This window comes from Haliaeetus albicilla, chromosome 12, assembly GCF_947461875.1.
Source record: "Haliaeetus albicilla chromosome 12, bHalAlb1.1, whole genome shotgun sequence".
In the NCBI taxonomy this organism is placed as follows: Eukaryota; Metazoa; Chordata; class Aves; order Accipitriformes; family Accipitridae; genus Haliaeetus; species Haliaeetus albicilla.
The window spans coordinates 39,169,905-39,191,093 of NC_091494.1; the positions used below are offsets into that span (position 1 = coordinate 39,169,905).

General features: G+C 37.9%; 1 protein-coding gene across 13 annotated transcripts in view; it reads right to left on the bottom strand.

Annotated features, from left to right (window-relative positions):
• Positions 1-20,685, bottom strand: part of PECAM1 (platelet and endothelial cell adhesion molecule 1) — a 33,950-nt gene extending 13,265 nt beyond the window's left edge. For 4 of the 13 annotated variants that reach the window (XM_069799283.1, XM_009928267.2, XM_069799282.1 and 1 more), the window contains exons 1-13: positions 20,407-20,683; positions 20,240-20,266; positions 18,103-18,396; positions 16,843-17,142; positions 16,457-16,756; positions 15,812-16,072; positions 14,524-14,808; positions 10,646-10,927; positions 10,133-10,240; positions 9,230-9,257; positions 8,695-8,765; positions 7,350-7,406; positions 4,892-4,960 (exon numbers count right to left, since the gene is read on the bottom strand). In XM_069799283.1, the coding sequence (XP_069655384.1) occupies positions 4,892-4,960; positions 7,350-7,406; positions 8,695-8,765; positions 9,230-9,257; positions 10,133-10,240; positions 10,646-10,927; positions 14,524-14,808; positions 15,812-16,072; positions 16,457-16,756; positions 16,843-17,142; positions 18,103-18,396; positions 20,240-20,266; positions 20,407-20,440 (2,116 nt within the window). In that variant the 5' untranslated portion in view covers positions 20,441-20,683. Of the gene's footprint in view, positions 1-4,891; positions 4,961-7,349; positions 7,407-8,694; positions 8,766-9,229; positions 9,258-10,132; positions 10,241-10,645; positions 10,928-14,523; positions 14,809-15,811; positions 16,073-16,456; positions 16,757-16,842; positions 17,143-18,102; positions 18,397-20,239; positions 20,267-20,406 lie in introns of all 13 variants that reach the window. The other 9 variants (XM_069799286.1, XM_069799285.1, XM_069799284.1 and 6 more) reach the window with 6 other exon arrangements.
• Between the last annotated feature and the right edge of the window lie 504 nt (positions 20,686-21,189).

Below are 21,189 nucleotides of genomic sequence, written 5' to 3' on the forward strand. Positions count from 1 at the left end.
TTGGACCCTTAGGTTTACAAATAAGACCCGTAAACCTCTGCTCTTGTATGAGATGATGGAAAGCAAAAAGCTCTTTCTTTTTCTGCTATCTGACATCTGTGAAAACCTATCCACAGTTTGATGCCAAACTACAGGCACTTAGCCCACTAGGGAAGGGGCAGAGCCTTGTCTAAAGGCCTGAAAATAGCAAGAACTCAGTTTCTCTATGGTCAGTGTAAACACAGCTCTGGCTAGTAGGAGATTAGAACAATTTCCTTGATTTCTTGCAGGGTTGTAGATTAAGAATCCCTAGGCAACCACAGTAAAGCAAAGTGCTCTAAAACTCTCTGCATTTAAAACCACTTTCTTCATTTGGTATAAAGGCCTATGCAGGCAGGGTCTAGGAGCTTGTTGTTCAAGAATCTCAAAGCATTTTAGAAACATTCATTCATTTCAGTTAAACTGAGTCTCTTGGAAAAATTCAGAATTCTATTAATATCACTCCAATTTCTGTGGATCTTCAGTAAACCAAGAAGTTAGATTTTTCTAGTTAAAAGTTAAGTTAAAAAAAAAACAAATAAATGGTTGTTTCCTCTGCAAGAAACTGGAAAGAAAATTCACATTTCTGGATAGAGTCCTGTACTTTAGCTATAAAAAAAAACATTTAAAGAATTCAGACATATTGATTTGCAGCCAGACTCAGAGTCAGGACTGTTACTGTTCTGCATCTCTCTGAAGCACCTAGGTGTCTCTGGCACCACATTCTAATTTCCCAAAGCTAATTTCACTCTTTTTAATTCTGTTAAGCAACCTTTAAGTGTTGGGAGCTAAGACATCAGAATTGAATTGCAAAACTGCTATTAATTTCAACGACAGTAGGAGTTACACTTCACTGAGTGCCTAATCACAGCTTTCAAACTTGCAGTTTTGGCATGAACTTTCTTTGCAAAATAGTCTGAAGATCTTGAAGTGCATTTCATGTGGTTATGAACTATTACTTAAATGATCAACTCAATTTCCAGTGAAGTAAGAAGTAATCTTCTCAGAATTTTAATGAGAGGTAGCTCATTTCATTTGGAACACTTATTTTTAACAGATTACAGTCTTAAATCTACTCCTGTTGACTCTGTGGAAAGACTTGGTGAGAGGCATTTCCTTAGCTAGCTTTTTTTTTCAGACTCATTTCATTAAATTGTGATATAATGCCACTGCCCATGTTATTTTCTTTGTTAATCATCCAGAAGTTGTCTCAGCACTGAAAAAATGTGCTAGGAAAAATTACTTGGATGATTTGACATTTTGTTCCCACTAACTTTATAATGTTGCCACCCTGCAGATAACTAACCAGCTATAAAAGTAAAAGAAGGAGCATGTTCTTACTCAGCCATGATTAGCGGTTTCTCTCTTCTCACTTCAGGGATATTTCCTGATCTTACTTCAGCACTAGCCTTTGTTTTTGCTCCGATTAACAATAAAGAGTCTAAATCATTTTGCTGCCTTTTTGCACCACTAAGCTTTAGAAAAGATAAGCACTGTATTTTTGTCAAACATGATCTCTGTAAGTATTAAATGTAACTATTCTCTAGAATTACCACCTCTTTAAATATCAAATTAACATTTCACTATGACTACCCCAAATAAGAGCTGGACTGTGTAGCCCCAGCTCTACCTCATATTTGTCTAGCCTCTTCACCCATACTTCAAGAAGTAGGCATCAAGTTATTTCCACATGGAAGTTTAAAATAAAGCAGTGAAACTTTGTTTCAAGCAAGCTTACCACTCACTATCAGTAACACTGGTTTTTGCTCCTCATACTGAAGCATAGCACATATGAAGCTCTTGATAGAGTAACCTATTTGCCATTATACAGGTAGCGCAGACATGGCTGGAAAAACAGGTCAAAGACAAGATGTACATCCTTCTACAAGTATGTAAACTTGTTTTGAGGTGGCATTCAATTATTCCTGATTCCCAAGTGACATAAAGGCTACTGTTATAGCTTAGATACTGCAGCATTTTTTGCAGTAGTCTTTCACAATACATAGAATATGATTCTCCTGTTCCTGAGAAGAACATTAGTATTGACATTGACAACAGTGGCAGGAGGAACAAATGTTTGGGAAGATAAATTAATTTGAAGTTAGTTGTGAGAAATCAAAGAAATCTGGAATTCCTCAGAAGGCAGAAGGAATCAGACTCTATGTACAGCCTGCTGGATGAGATATGCATGCCCAGAGAAAAGGTAAGCATGATATACTTTGTCTTCATTCAGAAAATAGGTGGAATCAGAAGAGGTGCAATAGGGATTTGGAGCTAGGTGATAATCTGAAAGGTCTGTTCCCTAAGAAGGACTGTTCATAACCCACAGACAGACATGAAAGAATATTATGTTTGAAACAATACTTGTACAATAACATCAGCGTGGCAGAAGTATGGGTGGCATTCCTATGGCTGAATTATTTTTGTGGGTGTACATGATTATTACAAGGGTATATAAAGAAACTTGGCTTTGCTTCTCTTTTCCCAAGAATAAATATCATCCTGTTCTCATTGCAATAGGAAGTGCAGAGCTGAAAGAATTCATCTTGCAACTTCGTTTCATATAACTCCTTCCATTTAAGCAGCATCCTCAAGATGCTCTAAAAGATTAACACATTAAATACTTGCAGTGCAGTTGCCATTTACATAACCAAAGCATGCATTTGCTAAGCATCACTTGTGCCCTGGGTGCAACAAAAGAAATAGATTAGGGAGCTATCATATCTCAATATGCTGGAGGCACATTTCAGTCTTATAGAATCAATTAATGTTCTGTATGTCATAAATAGGCCTGTAACATGAGACAGCATTCAGTTAAAATAATCTGATCTAATTTACATACTATCTTTTAAACATTATTTTACAGTTTGCAGTTTAATGGGGTTCAGTCTACATAGCATGGATACTATGTTATTACTCAGTCTGGTATTGTGCTGGTTTTGGCTGGGACAGAATTAATTTCCTTCATAGTAGCTCGTATGGAGCTATGTTTTGGATTTGTGCTGGAAACCGTTTTGATAATTCAGGGATATTTTAGTTATTGCTGAGCAGTGCTTACACAGAGCCAAGGCCTTTTCTGCTTCTCACCCCACCCCACCAGCGAGGAGGCTGGGAGGGCACAAGGAGTTGGGAGGGGACACAGCTGGGACAGCTGACCCCAACTGACCCAAGGGATATTCCAGACCATATGACATCATGCTCAGCATATAAAGCTGGGGGAAGAAGAAGGAAGCGGAGGGACATTTGGAGTTACTGTATTTTGTCTTCCCAAGTAACTGTTATGCGTGATAGAGCCTTCCTTTCCTGGAGATGGCTGAACACCTGCCTGCTGATGGGAAGTGGTGAATGAATTCCTTATTTTGCTGTGCTTGCACGTGCGGCTTTTGCTTTACCTATTAAACTAACTGTATCTCAACCCACGAGTTTTCTCACTTTTACTCTTCCAATTCTTTCCCCCATCCCGATCTGGGCGCAGTGAGCGGGCAGCTGTGTGGTGCTTAGTTGCTGGCTGGCATTAAACCATGACAGGTATACTGGAATAGTGTTATGTATCAGGAATGGGATGAAAAAGCTATTTTTAGAGATGCTGATCTTGCATTTAATAGGGCTTTTAAATTAAATAATCATGTACTAGCATATCTTTAACATTTTACACCATTGTATTGTGTAGTACACGCTCTGAAACAGTTGGAGCAATTAAGTATTAGCCCTATTCTGAAAAAGGGTACAACTATGGTATCTCAGTGCAGAATTTAGCAGACGTGGATAAACAGCATGCCTAGAACACAGGGAAAACTCTGTGATGAATGATACCAGCAAGCAAAAACAGAGAAAGAATAGGAGGACTGGCTGTTCCAGGAGAGCTTTGCTGCCAAGCTTGAAGAGTGAGCAATTTTGCCCAAACATCTGTATTATTAACTAAACAATCGTGTCTTTGGTCTCTGAAATATGTGCGTGGTCCTTCCTACCAGGAAAAAGCAAATTGATCCATTTCTTCCTCAGTTTGCTTATCATTCAGCTAAAGCAAAGAGGCTAGAAGCATAGCATAAACATCTCTCATGGGTTTTATTCACTCTTAGCTACTTGAAACTTTTTGAAAATTTCTGAAAGATTTAACAGCTTTCAACACAAGGGCATAATGATATCACAGTTCTCCAGATGACACAGAATGATTGAAGTGTGCATTTGGATGTTGAGAATAATTTCAGTGGATATTTCTCCTTCAAGATTGCAGAGACATGTACCTTAGCCTCATGCTATGAGGTCTGATTACTGTTACCATAGAACTACAGGTAGGAGGCCAAAGTCAGCTGGGCATCAATATTCTCATTTCTCTGTTTAATATGCCACAAAATCCAGGATGGTCTCCAGGCCTCTCCAGACTGAGAGACTATATCTACACTGGTCTCTTTTCCTTCTCTATCACAAGTGAATTACAGCTTTGACCCTTCAACCAGCTCCTTTATAAAGGAGGAAATTCCACTGCTTTCTGTTCTCTCTACTATCCTACCCTGTGGCTAACGTCAAATGGCTGTCACTGAATTTGGACTCTATAACACGAAGATTCGCAGCAGGCTGCCTTCTGCTCAGAGCCACAGGTCCAGCTGTGAGCCCAGCTCTGCACAGACCTCATGTGGATGGGAAGGGCAAGTGCATGAGAGGATCCCAGGGGAAGAAGGACTGCAATGAACAACAGCACGGTTACCACAGTATCATCTAGATTAAGGACCACTACTGGCATGAAACTGTCATGCACACAAAACACAACCTGCTCTTACATTCACAGGTGCCAGTATCAGACAAGTGTCATGGAGTGGCAACATGCCCAGAGTTGCTTCCAAAACAAAACCATAGAGGCCAGACAGTTTATTACCTCTGTGAGGATCAAGCGTTGATACTTCAACTTCAGTGTACTCCACCTCAGCACTCTCAAGGTCAGGTCCTGCCCCAAAAATATCAAGAAGATGTTTCTTTGTAGGACTGCATGCTTCATTTGAGCTGTGGGCCTGATCCTGCTGCCACTGAAATTAAGGGACAAGTCCTTGTTGACTTGGATAGGTGCAGGATCAGGCCCTATTTATGGGAGATGTGAGTGACTCTGCTAAGAGTTGTAAGGCCAACCCATTCCTAATGGTCATCCCAATCTGAAAGGCAGTAAACCAATTCAAGTCAGATTTCTGAAACCGTGGGATGTGCAAATTGTGCCTAAAACTCTTATTTTCAATTTAATACCTTCAAAAAGTGGCCCAACACAAACAGAGTGGTGAATTATCTGAGATTCTCCCATAATCCTGCTCCAGCTCCTCTCTCTTCTATTTCTCTCCCTACCATTACTTTTTCCTCCTTTTATATGGCTGCTATGGCAGGACACTTCCCATTCTCCACTTTCCTCACATTTAAAGCCTTCTCTAAGTCTTTCATGGCCTCCCTCATCACCTCTCATACTCTCAATTTCTGCTTTGCCGATAAGCAATTTCAGCACTTTTCTCTTACATTTCCATTCAGGCTCTCCATAGAAATCTACAACGGCAACCCATCTTCCTCCTTAGAATGCTTCTCTGCCACAATGCCATCAGAAAACCTGACAATGATTAGACACCTGATTTACTAAGACTACTGGCTGACAAGTATTAGCTACCTAGATACAACATAGGAAACAGCTGTTGCTTTCTACTCTGTCTTTTCCTTACAGTGGAGATGGTTTCTACTAGATTTTTGTAGAAGTTGCAAGGAACCAAAACAGTCAGACTGGAATCCTGCAGAACTGCTTGTGGGTTTTTTAGAACAGAAATTAGAGAAAGATCTAATGATTAGAACAGCAAAGTTTTGGAGCAGCCTTCCAATAGCATTGGTGAGAGAAGGAAAAAAAAAGCAGAACAAAACAAAAATGGTGTTTAAGGTGGCATATTAGTTAATAACAGAGTTTAAATGACATGCTTCCTACAATAGCAGTGATTCTGAATGATCCATACAGCCTTATGTTCCTATGTTTCTGCTGTCTGTATGTTTGTTTTGCATGAGAACATTTCTCTAGTTCTAATTTGGCTTATTCAGGCCACAACGGAATAACTTCCATGCACCGACTATAAGCTCCTTCCTTTTACTTGCTGAAGTAAAAGCTATTGCCACACAAATGCAGAACAGATGCTGTTATTTTCAGAGGTATGTGAATAATAGACTTGTTTTTCACATCTGGTGGAGAGATCTGCAATAGCCTAGTTGGTTTTAATGAAGCTGCCCAATCCACAGTAGGTAAGGATTGAACCTGTTTATTTCTGGCACACATGCAGGTCATTAGACCAAAGCCCATTTCATCTGAAACAGGTAGGATACAATTTCAGGGGCGGGGGGAGAAGTCATTGAGCTAGAGTTTCCAAAGGTTGTTTCCAAGTTTTCCTGTGAAATTAACTTGGTGCAGCACCTGTCTCTTAGTTCTGTGCTACAATGCTACCCTGCACACTCAGAATTGCATCAAAGAATTATCGATTAGAAATTCCTGCCACCCATATTGCATACAGGCTTATGCAGGAGTTTAGTTCCATGCTCTGGATTAATTTTAGCTTAACTTTGATCTTTAGTTACACTAGATGCCTTTCTAACTATCTTTCAACTCATGGTCCAATAGACAACCAAGTCAAAATGTACCATAAGCCATCAGAAATTGCATCTAACCCATGAAAATAATTTCACATCAATATAAAACAAAAATATATGGGACAAAGTATGCTTTCAGATGGCAATACCCACATATTTAAGTACTATTCTTTGACTAAATATCTTTAAAACACCAGTCTTGAAGAATACAATGTGCTAGATGATGCAATACTTGATGACACATTTCAATGAATACATATATATAGCCCACATGGTGTCTCAAGGTATTTGGCAGGTTATTTTATTCAGATTTCATAGAATATTGTTTTTAGGTTTAATGCTTAAATATTTCAAGATCTGCAGAAATGAAGAAAGGACAGAGAAGTAAAAGAAGCAGAAGTCTGTAGAAACGATTTTTTTATATATATATTTCTGATTATTTGTTGTGTAGAACTTAAAATTTTGAGTTTAAGTTGTACTATTATACCATACTTCATTAGCTGGCCTGGAATCCAGCACAACTAATTACACTTCATAACGCAGTTGGTAAATGGGTCCTATCATTATCATTTCGCACATATGGAAAAAGAAATAAGCTCAGCAAAGGAGTCTTCCCCACTATGAAAGAGAAAAAGGAAAGGACAGGACCTATCAAATCCTGATTGCTACCATTAGAAAACATCACAACTTTCAATCATAAAATTATTTTAAAATCTATTGTTTAAGTATGAAATTACCGTTACTCTCATCTGTTGATTTCATGTGATTTTCACTATCTTCAATGTAACTCGATCCTAAAATATTAAAGCAAAAGTTAGGCTGACAAAATATTTATTATAGCCAATTAAATAAATCAGATACATAGCTGCAATTCCTATTGTCATTATGTTTTTTTACATATGAGAAATTCTATTTTGTCATGGTTTAACCCCAGCTAGCAACTAAACACCACACAGCCACTTGTTCACTCCCCCCGGATCAGGATGAGGGAGAGAATCAGAAGAGTAAAAGTGAGAAAACTCGTGGGTTGAGATAAAGACAGTTTAATAGGTAAAGCAAAAGCTGCGCATGCAAGCAAAGCAAAACAAGGAATTCATTCACCACTTCCCATCAGCAGGCAGGTGTTCAGCCATCTCCAGGAAAGGAGAGGTCCATCATGCATAACAGTTACTTGGGAAGACAAAACGCCGTAACTCCAAACATCCCCCCTTCCTTCTTCTTCCCCCAGTTTTTTATTGCTGAGCATGATGTTATATTGTATGGAATATCCCTTTGGTCAGTTGAGGTCAGCTGTCCCAGCAGTGTCCCCTCCCAACTCCTTGTGCCCTCCCAGCCTCCTCGCTGGTGGGGTGGGGTGAGAAGCAGAAGAGGCCTTGGCTCTGTGTAAGCACTGCTCAGCAATAACTAAAATATCCCTGAATTATCAAAACGGTTTCCAGCACAAATCCAAAACATAGCCCCATACTAGCTACTATGAAGAAAATTAACCCTATCCCAGCCAAAACCAACACATACTTTTAGATTCACACCTAGGACATTCATATAACACAGGTAGGAAGAATGTGGCTTTTTAAAGGATCAGCTAAGAAACACCCAAGGGTAACTTTGTTTCTATCAGGTGCTCTAAGCAACATGTCCACCTATCTTTGTAAAGTGCATTGAGATCCTGGAATGAAAGGTGCCCAGTCATGGCAAGTTAACATTGCTCTACTGTGGCCACATTACAGGACCATGTGCCACAGCTCAAATTTCCACTCTGAAATAATTTTTGTGCAGCTGTGTCAAAACTGTCAAAAACAGAAAGCAATTTTCTTTTACCCTGATTTCTCCATCTGTAACATTGTTAACCGACTGCCTGGTAGAAGCATCTGAGCAGACATAAACCAATCTTTGTATAAGATGTGCTCATAAAAAACTGTGCAAAGACGAAATGATAGAAGATACTTGGGAGAATGTTATTGGTATTCCTCTGTATTCTCAAAACACTGGGTCCTTTCCAAACAATAACCATGCAAGTCCAAAACTTTAAATAAATGTTTAATTAAGGCAACTCACTAATAGTCTTACAACAAAATATCCTACCTGTATAGTAATCTCCATCATTATGCTGTCTTGTCAGTTTTTCACTTGTCAAGTTTGTAGCCAAGGCAGAACTGAAAAGCAACCAATAAAAGTTGATGCAATTATCCAAAACCAGTCAGTAAAAACAACATGATGATATGCAAACATCAGTCATTGTCTATGCTGACTACCACACATTCTTAACTACTGAAGCTAATGAAAATTTTGCCTTTGTCTTTAAGAGAAACACAAACAAACTTTAAGGTAAAAAATGTTCCTTCTTGCATTACTCTTCTTTAAGACCTCTATATTTTTAATTCCATATCTAAATGCACTCAAATGCAGGCCTGACATTCTTGTATTTCTCTTAGGTGGCCTTTTTTTTCTATTTTTAGAGTATTTCCTCATCCTGTTGTTGTGTTAGCAGGTGGTGCATGAAGTACAACCATCTATTGTCTGCAGGTGTGTGCCATAATAAACTACATTCATATGGTGAAAGGCCTCCAGCCCTTTAAACAGAAATACTTCACCATTACCATAAAGCAAGCCGTCTTACCCAGACATCTCCATGGATGGTCCTTTAGCTTGACAGAGAAAAATAAAAGCATCTATTAATAGATTGCACAAGTAAACAAATTTAAAAGTAAAAATCAAAACAAAAATATAGTGATTATCTACCCAAGTCAGAATAATTTCTCTTGGCTATCACAAAATTAATTATCTCGTGTCTTACATCCTGTTTATCACCCAGGTCCCTTAAATGTCTCTTTCACAGACAAACTAAGATCCCAAATCCCAGACTTTAGCCTGGCCAATTTAAGCAGTCTGGGACAACCAGATACTCCAAATTTTCCCAAATATTTTGCAATGTACTGGACAACACAGGACAAACGATATTTACTTATTTTCTGAAACACCAAGATCTGAAAGAATACCTTAATGATAAAAGACAAATCCCTAAGTGAAACTGTATTACAGTGTGGGGAGAAAAAAAAACAACCCCACAAACTAATAATCTTAAATTTGTTTCATGACGACTAGAGAAGTACCTCAGTTACACCTGAGTTGGGACCCCAAATCAAATTGTCATAGCTCTATAAGGGATCAAAAAAATCCTCAGGCCCTGTCTGCCTCTACATTGCACAGGACTGAATTCCAGACCTAGGACTGCATCAGGACAGAGCAATTCTGGCCTATCTCAAATAACCTTTGCTTCACTAGTGCCTTCCCAGCACCATTAGTTAGATGTTCCCATTCTGCCCAATATACTTGGAAAGGTTCAGCACACTTGCAGATTAATTTGGGCCACCCAGCATTTTTAAGTAGTTTTTTAGTTTTTTTAAATTGTATTTATTCATCTCCTGAAGCCTCACCCCCACAAGCCTTTTCTCCTGAAACAAATGCAAGTTTAACCGTAATATGTTTGTCACCAAACAAATAGAAGGGAACCATTCATTACCCTTTTTCTTCTTACACAAAAACCACCATAAAGTGAGAGTTGCTGCTCCTGCGATAGGTATTAGGACAAATGCAGCAATGATTCCTTTCTGCCAAGCCGCTAAGATGACTAGAAATAAGAAAGACATGTTTAAGAGAGTATGTACAGTGACAGGTCATCATTACCAACTTCTGCAGTTCCTGACCTTTCATTTTACTACAAACTGGCCTTCTTACACACTGGGGAAGAACTTTAAGGAGACTTGCATGCAAAGTGAGCCTCTCCTTTGTGACCAAAACTCTGTACAACAATGTATTGCTTTTAGCTTGCATCTGGCTCCTTTGACTTTTCAGCATCCCTTAAACTATTCTATGCAAGTTGGACAATCTCTGTTTATAAATGATCTCTCTATTTAAATTCTGACAATGGTGGAACAAAAACAAGTAAGGGAGTTATACTTAGTAACATCACAGATAACATGACCACACCTGTCATGATGACATAATACGCAGCTTATCATAAAAGTTAGCTTACCACTGATGGTTATTGGATGGCTTTTCACATCCACATTAGCTCGATTAGAAGCTATGCAGTAATACGTCCCCGTGTCCTGCCTGTTCATTGCTTCCTTTCGCCACATAACTCTGTCTGCATTTTCACTTTTTTCAAATAGAAGGACATCACGATCAGTTTTTCTAAAAATCCTGAAGTGGATTGGCCAAGATCCTTCTTTCACAGAGCAGAGAAAGGCAGTCTCACTGCCATCCTCCACTTCTCCATATGGAATACTGCCCAAGCTGGCATTCCTGATTGGTACTACAGACGAAGGCACAAAGAAAACAAATATTAGCACTATTAGAAATAACTTTGATGATAAAATACTGTATTGTAGAAATACTTGCTTTAATGCTTGGTTAAACAGAGACTGAATGCACAGTATTAATCTTTCTGAACAGTCTCTGCCAGACAGCATCCTCTAATAAATATTTTTATACATCCAGAAATAGAGAGGGCACTATGAAGAAACAAAGCAGACATAGAAGGAAACTATATCCATTCCACAGAAGTCAGTCAGCCTCTTTTCTTAAACTCCTTTGGATGCCCCTCAGGCCCCAACCTATGAATTAATTAATTTTCAGAAATAATACACTCAGCAGTTTGATAGTGTAAATAATTATAGTTCAATTTATGTAGCTATGCTTTCATAGTTATGTTATGTTAGAGTTATGCTATTTTATGCTAACTGCATTATATCTTTCTTGTAACATACAATCATGAATATCAGCAGATAATGGATCAAGTTATTCAAAGGTATAAGCAAGTCCAAAATTCTAATGGTTACAGAATATAGCAAACACAATGCGAGAAGTTAGTTTTCATTTGAACAAGCTGTAAGAATATACATAGCCAAAATACAGTTTTTAAGTTTGCTCTTTTACAAATTAAGTATATTGGCATATACAGAGCTAGCATAGGAGCAGGTGAGCATCAGCACTTATAATTACATTGGGAAAAAATGTACATACATTCTGTGATGTAAGGCACGTAAAATGTTAGTAGCTTCACAAAATGTTTGGGATATGAAGCATCTGTTTTGCTAAAATCGCTAAACAAAATTTCTCTGGAAATATTATAAATGTGTTTGGGGCAGGGTCATGGATAACACAAGGCAGATGTAAAGGAGGAGTCATTAAGGCAACACTGGTACAAAAGCAGGAGGAAACCAAATCTGATATGAGAAGATGCTAGTCATGAAAGCAGTATTTGTATTAGATAGGAAGCAGGAAGCAGATTTCAATAAAAGACTGGGTTACTACAACTGACCTCATGATAGAGAGAACTGCTCTGTAAAACCTTTTTTCAGATCTGGTACAGACAGGAAGGACAGAATACACAGAATTTGAAACCACCACCTCAGGAGTGGTGGACTACAGAAGGTTGGCTCACCAGGCTCCAAAACCTAACTTTCTATTCAGAACTGCCAAACAGTGTTACAATATATCCTGAACCACTGCTCTAACAGCTGGGATACACTAGTTCCAGCAAAGAAATACCCACTTGTTAATGGACTAAGATTATGCTTTGTGTTTGTTTATTTGTTACTTGTTATTTCAAATTACCTTGACTTTAAATCTCACTGGATAAATCTCTTCAGAGTTTTATCATTCAGCTTCTCTCTAGTGTTACCAAAGCATATCCTGGTGGAACTGATGAATTTAATGTGCAGTCCTACTTCTACAGTCTAGGCAAATGCAAATACTGTATTCAAATACCTGTTTGGGGGCTCAGAGAGTGGAAAGCATGTCCTTCAACTGTGCAATAATCCAACTGACTCAGAAGAAATGCAACAATGCTGGATGCATCTGTTCTAGTTGTATACAACTCAATGTCAAAACTCAGAGAGAAACCAGCATCTTGACCACAAGTTTATCTTATTAAAACCAACACAATTTGGGTTCAAGATGGGACACAAAACTGAAAACTCCTTGGTAGTTTCAATAGGTCAAGAATAGACTTCTGCTCTGGTCCTGCACTACTTTGCTGTAACCAGGTTACGTAAACCTAAAATACTGCTGATACATTCAAGAAAAGTAGCAAGGAGCCAAGGGTATGGGTTAAAATGGCTCTACAAGTGGATCCACCATCATGAATTCCCTTACTTACAGTCCCAAAGAACTCTATTTTTTTCCACTAGCTGTATGCAGTTACTATCTGGTCAAATGACATCAACATAGGTGCCAACAACATGCATAGGATACACAGCTCTACTTATCTTTCACCACATATTGCCAGACCACTACCAAAATAGTCAAATTTTTTGACAACATCAGACTGATGAAACTGACCAACTCTGAACCAAGTAAGGTAGAGGCGACACTACTGAGCAGACAAACATTTTGAAGATGTTACAGGCAAATTATTATTTCCTTTAATAAAAGGTCAATACCTTGGTTCCTTCTGTAGATTAAGAATATTCTCAGGTCCTCCAGGAGCAGCAGTCACAATCAATGCTTTATTTCCACTTGTGTAGGAGACTATTATTTCTGCTTACCTCATTCACTATTAAAGATGAACCCCAACAAGACATTATCTGTCAACGTGAAGCCTGCAACTCTTAGGGACCTTCATCTAGTGTGGAAGGCTTCAGTATACCTCCTCAAACAGCTACTCTGTTCTCTACAATTATTTATCTTAGATTTTCAAATTAAATTCAAGGTACAATCCACATCTTGGCTACAGGGTAGCCAAGAAACTTCCTTAAGGCCTATAGAAAAACTTATTGTTAACAAGTAAGTTCTTTGGGCACACAGGGAACCACTTGTGATGGGGACAGAACATACCTAAATCAGTGATAGAATTTTCTTGAGCGAAACGTTTGAAGCACTAGGATCTAAACCAAGAACTGTCATGTGAAACCTCACTACCATCTGCTCTAAGTGCACCAAACAAATGTATAGAAACATGGTACGCTGGTTAAAAAAACCTACCAAAACAAGACGCTCCCTTACATGTGTAATCACAGGGAAAACCACATCCACATGTTTTAAGAGTTATCAGTCCTGACACTGGTCTTACGTGGCCTACTACAGAATTATTATTTGCTTCAGTTTCTCTTCATATCTGCCAATAGCACATTTGCAAATCAAAGCTTTTGCACTTGCATTCCCCTTCTTGGAGTACTGCTAAGATTCCCAGCGTGTTTCAGACATCATGCTTTCTTCTGCGGACTTCCAATTCATCTTCTTTTTAAAGCTTCAACTACCAACTTCCCTCATGGGCAGAGGAATTCTCCCTTTCTGTTTCACACATATTTGTAGATCAAAGGCTTTGCTCATATACAGTAACAGCTAGTTGCTAATAAGGCATAATAATAGCTGATTTTCAGAGCTATTTAGCAACTGCAGCTTCTGGTGTTGAACATATGCTCAGTACCTCTGAAAACTGCAACTAATAACAGAGGTATTTAGAGGGATTATTAAAAGTGTGAGTTTACGTCTTTTACCAGGAATCTAGCTAGCTTGATTATTTTACTGAATAAAATCATAGGCTAACTCCAATATCATTACGTATATATTTAATCCAGTCCTATGAAAATCAAACATGAAGAAAATGGATCTGGCCCTGAAATTTTTAATCATTAATTTTAATAAAAAAGCTTCTATAAGATTTCAAGTCAGATCTGGTTTTAACATTAAAATAAACTCTACTGTAGTTAACTTGATTGGAATTACTATCAGGATTTTTACTTTAGTGACAGATAGTCTGTGATACAGATCTCCAACTATTTTTAATTCAAGAGAGCAAAAATTTGTAAATGTTTCACATCCAATTTGCTTAGTCCATCATTTGCTGCTACAGTTTCAAAAATAAAAATATGACATTAGACAAGAAGAAGAATTAAACAGACTTACCTATTACTGTGACATTTAGAATATTGCTAGTTTTCATACCACTGGAGTGATTATTTCTAGCATCACATTTGTATCCTCTTTTGTCATTTGGTCTAATATTTTCATCCAAGAACGTAGCATATGTGTCATTAATGACTACTTTCTTAACTTCATTATTTCCTTTGTAGAATGTGAATGTTATTGGTGGTGTTCCCATCACTGAGCGACAGATTAACCGTAGAGGCTTCCCTAACACCACCTCCGGTAAACCACTGACAACGGAAAGAGTTGGCTTGGAGACTGGAGCTAAAAGGGAATAAAAGAAAAAAATTGTTGCAAATTACACTGTATAAGGCCGAAAGATACAATATTATTTTATAGAAAACATGTAAATATACAATATTTAGCTACTTTGCACACACATCCTATATTGGGAAGATCTTCCTCATTGATAGAATGGAAGCAGGGGGTGACTTGAACAAAACAAAACCATAGATAAGAGAACATATGTGACTTCTTAGAATAAAATAGCATACAAGGAGAATGTAAAGGAAAACAAAAAAAGGACCAGTGACATAGCTGCAGATCATCCAAACTCCAGAACTAGCTCTGACCCAAGGAGTAAGTCTGTAAAGCAAAAACATATGCAAGTACCATTGCATGTATTACCTGAGATGGATCCTGCAGCACCTACTTGGGAACCTCTGTTTCTGCAGCACAGTGAGTCACAACCCAGTTAATCCCCCTTTACAGACTTGAGAACTGACTGTGCTTGTTCCATGAGAGGGAAGGAAACTAGGGTGTTTATAATTAGTGTGCTGATGAGGGGGTTGTATTGATAGCAAAAAACTTGGCTTTTCTGGAGTAGAGCTATCCAGATGACCTCTGGCTCTCACGGTTTTCTGCCTAGAGCATCGGGGGGGGGGATTCAAGGCAGACACTGACAGAGTTTCAGATCAAACTGATGAGTGAAAGGTTTGCAGAACATTCCCAGCTCCTAAAAATGGTAATGAATGAGAGTTTATTTGGCACCTAGCAGAATCAAGGGAATAGAGGGAAGACATGCTAAATCCCTTCTCCTAGGGCCAGCCCTGGGAAAGTCTGACTTGATTAGATCACGGTAGGCCAAATCCTCTACAGCTAAAGATGACAAGCACATCTCACAGAAACTAATATTGCAAGAACTAATAGACAACCTGCTAGTTCATGGACTAGAAACTGATTCTGTAAACAGATGTGCTTGCTTATAAGTTTACGGTTTTGATTTCCCCCCACCACCATTGGGTTCTAAGCCTCTGTATCAACTCACCATACACGTTTATCCTTACAGGTCTGCTCTCCTTGACTATTCCTCTTACTTCAGCTTTACAGATGTAGGATCCAGTATCATTCACATTGACTCGCATTGTTAAGTTTCTAGAATTTTTCAACCAGATGTCTCCATTTGAATTTTTCCGTAATATAGAGAAGTTAGCTTTCCGAAAACCACTAATGCTGCAACTCAAAGTTAATTCTTTATTTTCATCCAGCTTACTCATTGAAGCAGCCAATATTGGCTTGGGGAATAACTCTGCAAGATAAAAAGAGAACAAATTCATTCAAATTCAGCCTAAAAGGGTATGACTACCCATCTCAAAGTATACAGAATGAAGGGCATACTGAAAGCTTACAATCAGGGAAAAAACCAATCATGTGGTTTTAATGTAATAACATTTTGGGGGAAAACAGAAACTTAGCAATCACTTGAAAACACTTCTCATATGTGTTATTTGAAAGTATTATTTTAGTTGGAAAGTATTGGCAGGCAAAAATCAGAAACCGAAATCTAAATCTAAATAGCCTTTAACTTAGGGAAAATTTACACTTGGATCTGGAGGTTACACTTGGATCTTGAGTTCTACCAAATTTAAATATTAACCCACTGAGTAAAATCTAAGATGCACAGAGGTGTTACCTGACACAACAACATTCAGTTTGGTGGTTTTAGATGTTCTCCCTTGCTCCACCTTACACAGGTATTCACCACTGTCCTCTAGAGTAGCTACTGCCGAGTATTTCAAAAGTTTCTCATCTCGTACACTGTACTCGTGTACGTACTTGTACACAGTACTGTTCAGTATTGTTCTGTTTTTCTGGAGTATGATTTCAATGTCATGCATTCGGGCTACCACAGTTGAGCATTCAAACTGTATTCTGTCTCCTTCTGTAATATTACTTGAGGGCTTGGCATTCAGAGTGGGCTTTATAAATGGTTCTGCAAAAGAATACATATAAACTCAGGACCCAACTTTTTAATTATAGCAAGCAAAGAAATGCAAAAAGAAAATCTAAGCAACTTACCCCTGACTGTAACAAGTGTTTTGTTGCTGTATTCTGAGCTTTCAAATTCGAGTTTTACGTTTCTCTTACCAAAGCAATCAAATTGTAAAATATTATCTCCCTCTTCAACAGAAAATTCCACTACAGAAAAATTTTTGTATGGTTCAAATACAAGTTTTTCTTTAGGTGTTGAATTCATCTTTGTCTTCCGGAAAACGAAATATAAAGGAGGTACTTCTTCTGGCAGCTCACAACGCAATTTCACAACTTCACCCTCTAAAACTTCTTTTTTCTCAGCAGTCAGGATTGGCTTGGTCATTCCTTAGAACAGAAAACAAAAAAAGAACTAGAACATTGCATAATCCTGAAATAAACAATATATCTGATAACCATGGCAGTGATTTATGCTAATGAACAGATGCAAATAATTTGCAAGAACTGAGCTTTTGAAGACAGTTCCTTTGATGTGTGGGTGCATGCCAAGGCAACTTCAGAAGAACAAAATGTCCCCCGAGAGGGCAATACAATCTTGATGCAATGTGTGAAGTATGAAACTTGCTCTTTTGAAGGTAAGACCACTTACTCCTCAGGGTTTCCTATCGCTACTCAGAAACGAGCAAGCGAAGAAACTAAATGCCATCCCAACTTCTGTACCTAGAGGTGCAGGCCTCTGAAGAAAAATTACAGGCCCTACACAACCATGTAACTATTTAATGCTGAACAAATTCTTTCCAAGTTGCTTTTCCAAGGGGAAAAACGTCACTTGCAGTCAAGAACACATGGCTAGAAAGGATATAGATGGAGGTGGCCCCTGGTCTCCTAAGAGATGAAAGAACAAGACTGATATAACATTGTCTACAAAAGCAGTCCACAGTTGATACTAGCTTTGGCAACTGCTGTCACAAGGTGAGAATCTCTATACATTATTTCCAGCTTTTCTAGTAATCTACCCAACCCCCATCATGTTTATGATCTATAGGCACAAGCTTTCACAAATAATACTTTCTCTAGTCTAGAGAACAGAGGCTCAGGACAGAGGGGAAGGAGGCACAGATTGCATTCCTGACTAGCACTGCTCTGCCATATAGCCTTGGGATCATGATTTCATTTCTGTGCCTTAACATGAAGATTTAGTACTAAACTCTTGTGAAGTACTGTGATGTCTATGGATAAAAAACACTTTGCAAGATATCCTATTTAGCACTGACTATTATTACTTCCCCTGAAAGGTTGTTCTCTTTTTGTATCTTAGAAAACTGCCATGTTTGAAGGAATACTCACCTGTTACCCAAACGTGTAAGGAGTTACTAGATTTTGTCTTTCCACCTGCTTCCACAGTACATTCATACTCTCCTGTATCTGAAGATCTAGCCATAGGTATTTCATACTGTGCATCTCCTTTGTTTGATACAGTCATGAACACAAGCTTGCCATCCTTAAAAATTGTAAAATTATGCTTCAGCTGGAAATCGGTACTTTTGCTAATATCAGCACGACAGACAATTGACATAGGAGCTCCATTCTTTACTTTGACAGATGGTTGAACCTTGATTTCAACTGTGTTGAAAGTAAAAACTTGACAGAAAAAATAAAAAAAGGAGTTATATTTACTTTCAATTAGTCCAACATAATACTATTATCTCAAGCTGCTACATTTTAATCACAAAAATTAATTAATTGTACCCTAGTATCAAGTGTTATAATTTTTGTGGTCAGATCTCACAGATATTGACAGTGGTAGCAGCTTTAGCTTCCATGGCACAGATATAATAGAGGCAACTACTGATTGTCACAGCACACACTGCCCATCTGCTCAGTCTTTGCCTTGAGGGACTGAAAGAATCATTGATTTGCCCATGCTCATGGCCAAATCTACTAAATTCCCTAGAAGACACAGAGGACACTGGAACAGGTTTGCAGCTACTTCTTGGTTTTCTTTATTTCTCCTGGCTTGTTATCTTCAACTGTAATTGGCAGGAGATCTGAGAGGTGAACAAAATTTTGTCTGAATAAACTGACAAATGACAGTAAATCCCTGCTTAGAGTTGTATTAAACCCCAAGCCAATTCATCCCCAATTAGCAGAAATCCCTGGAATTACCCCAGTATTTTTTATCTGAAATTAAGGCTAGAGTTATGTCATTCGCAAATTCCACTTTAAACGTGTAACTCACAAGCTTGGGATAATCTTAAATCTCTAGTTTAGGATAACTAGAGCATAACAGAAGATATTTGGGTTCAAGTTCTGCAAGCAAACATGTACATGCCTAACTACACTGTTGGCAGTCCAGCAATCATACTCTCAAGACTTCTTAGCAATCATACCCTGATTAATTCAAATACAGAATCATATGCAGATGCAATGCTTTCAATTAATTTAGAACTTAGATATGTTTAGACCCTGAAAAGATATACTGAATACAATACATCTATTTAAAAAAATTAAAAATTGATAAGCACTTTAAGAAATAAATTTTATAATAGCATTAATATATATATATAGTGCTTCTGTGTTTATAACCACAGCAATGATAAATAACTTGTAGCTTAAAATTCTGTAATTATTAGAATGCTGGTATAATACATATTTTTATTCAAGCAGCTAGATGAACAAGTATAGAGAAAGATTTATGAGTTCACTCACTTTCCCTTCCGTTAGAACTTACAGCTTTTGGTTATGTCCATTTTGTACAGAACTTGTATTAGAAATTTGCCACTAGAACGGGAAAACTTCCCTGCATCTAAAGAAGTCCATTGCCATGTACATTTACCAGCTGTTTATAAATTGTCCTTGCCAGAGAGAGTTTTGGGCATAAATCCAATGCAAAAATTGTAAACCTTTTTGCATGTGAATAAACTGTATGACAACAAGAAGCAAACATTTCTCCCTAGTGATGGAAAAAAAAAGAAGTATGCAGAGTGTATGTGCTGGAAGTCAGCAAGATAACGTAAAAAGTAAACACATTGCTTTCAGAACACAAGTTCTGTACTCTGATCAGACATGACCTTTTCTTTTGCAAGAAAAAGAGCAAAAGACAGTGCCCTTAACTTATATTCTATAATTTTATCCCACCTCCTTGCTTGTGGGCATGAGAAGGTTTTTTTAAAGACTAAAACAAAATGCTGGTAATTAAATTTGCTCTCCCATCTCTTCTCTTGTATGCCTCAGTAAAGCAAATTACTCTAGGAAAGATTTCACCAAAACATTTATTAAAGCACGAGAAGCACATCTTTCATTTAAACACTACACCAAGAAACACTACCAAGTAATACTTTTTTTTTTACACGGCCGAATTTCGTACTGAGCTATAGTACAGCAAATCCAGATAAACTCTGTTATGGATGCACACCAACAGCTGAGGAATTAGTTAAATTACTTATTTTAAATTTGTATGTGAAAAAACCCTTTCATTACCTACCTCTCTCCTGAGTGTAAAGTTCTGAACCTGGAAAAAAATTAAAAGAAATGTTATTTTCAAAGCTTACAGATTGACAGACAGTAACGGGAAACAGTAAAAATCCCCAACAAACCCCAAACAAACCAGAAACACATGTACCCACCCAGATGTTTAGTTATCAAACTTACACTGCAAGAAAAACACCAGAAGAGCAAGATACATCTCGTTCCTGAAGAACAGACACTTAATTCAAAAATAAAACAATATTCATCATCAGAGGTGATGCCGCCAGGTACAAAATTCTGCTGTTGTTTTATGGAAACAGATAAAATTTTGCCATTAAAATTTGTAAGTTTTCCCAGGTCTTCAACAGAAGCTGGCTAGATCAAGTAATCGTTCCCATTACTGGAAACTGGAAATGGCAAACAATGAGAATCTATCTGCTGCTCACAGGCAGATTACTGTTCAGGAAGTGACTGGACTTTTCCTGAGGGCGCCACCAAATGCATTTGCTTTGTTTAATTTCTTAAGGTGTATTAAAAAAACAAGAAGTTCCAATGACATTTATCCTGCAGTTCCTGTCAATACGGGTATTTTTAAGTCACGATTAACCATTTACAAACAAAAATTACCTTCGTTATTTGACCTCAGCAGATCCTTGAGCAAATATTTCCCTTCATCCTGACATGGAGAATTCTTTCAGAGAATACACATACAGAATTACTCATTCTTCCCTTTTACCTCCATTTCTAGGTCTCTCATCTTTGCTGTGGCAAAGAACAGCTTTACTGTAGGGTGCACAATAAATCCAAAGTATCTCAGAAACCATAGCTACTGTTGTGTTAGACTACAATATTGACAGGCAGATCTCTCATACTACTATCATATATCAAAAACATGGAACTGCACAAGATTTTATTTTTTGAAGTTAGGACAGTCCACAACATACACAATCATAAAACTTAAGCCCC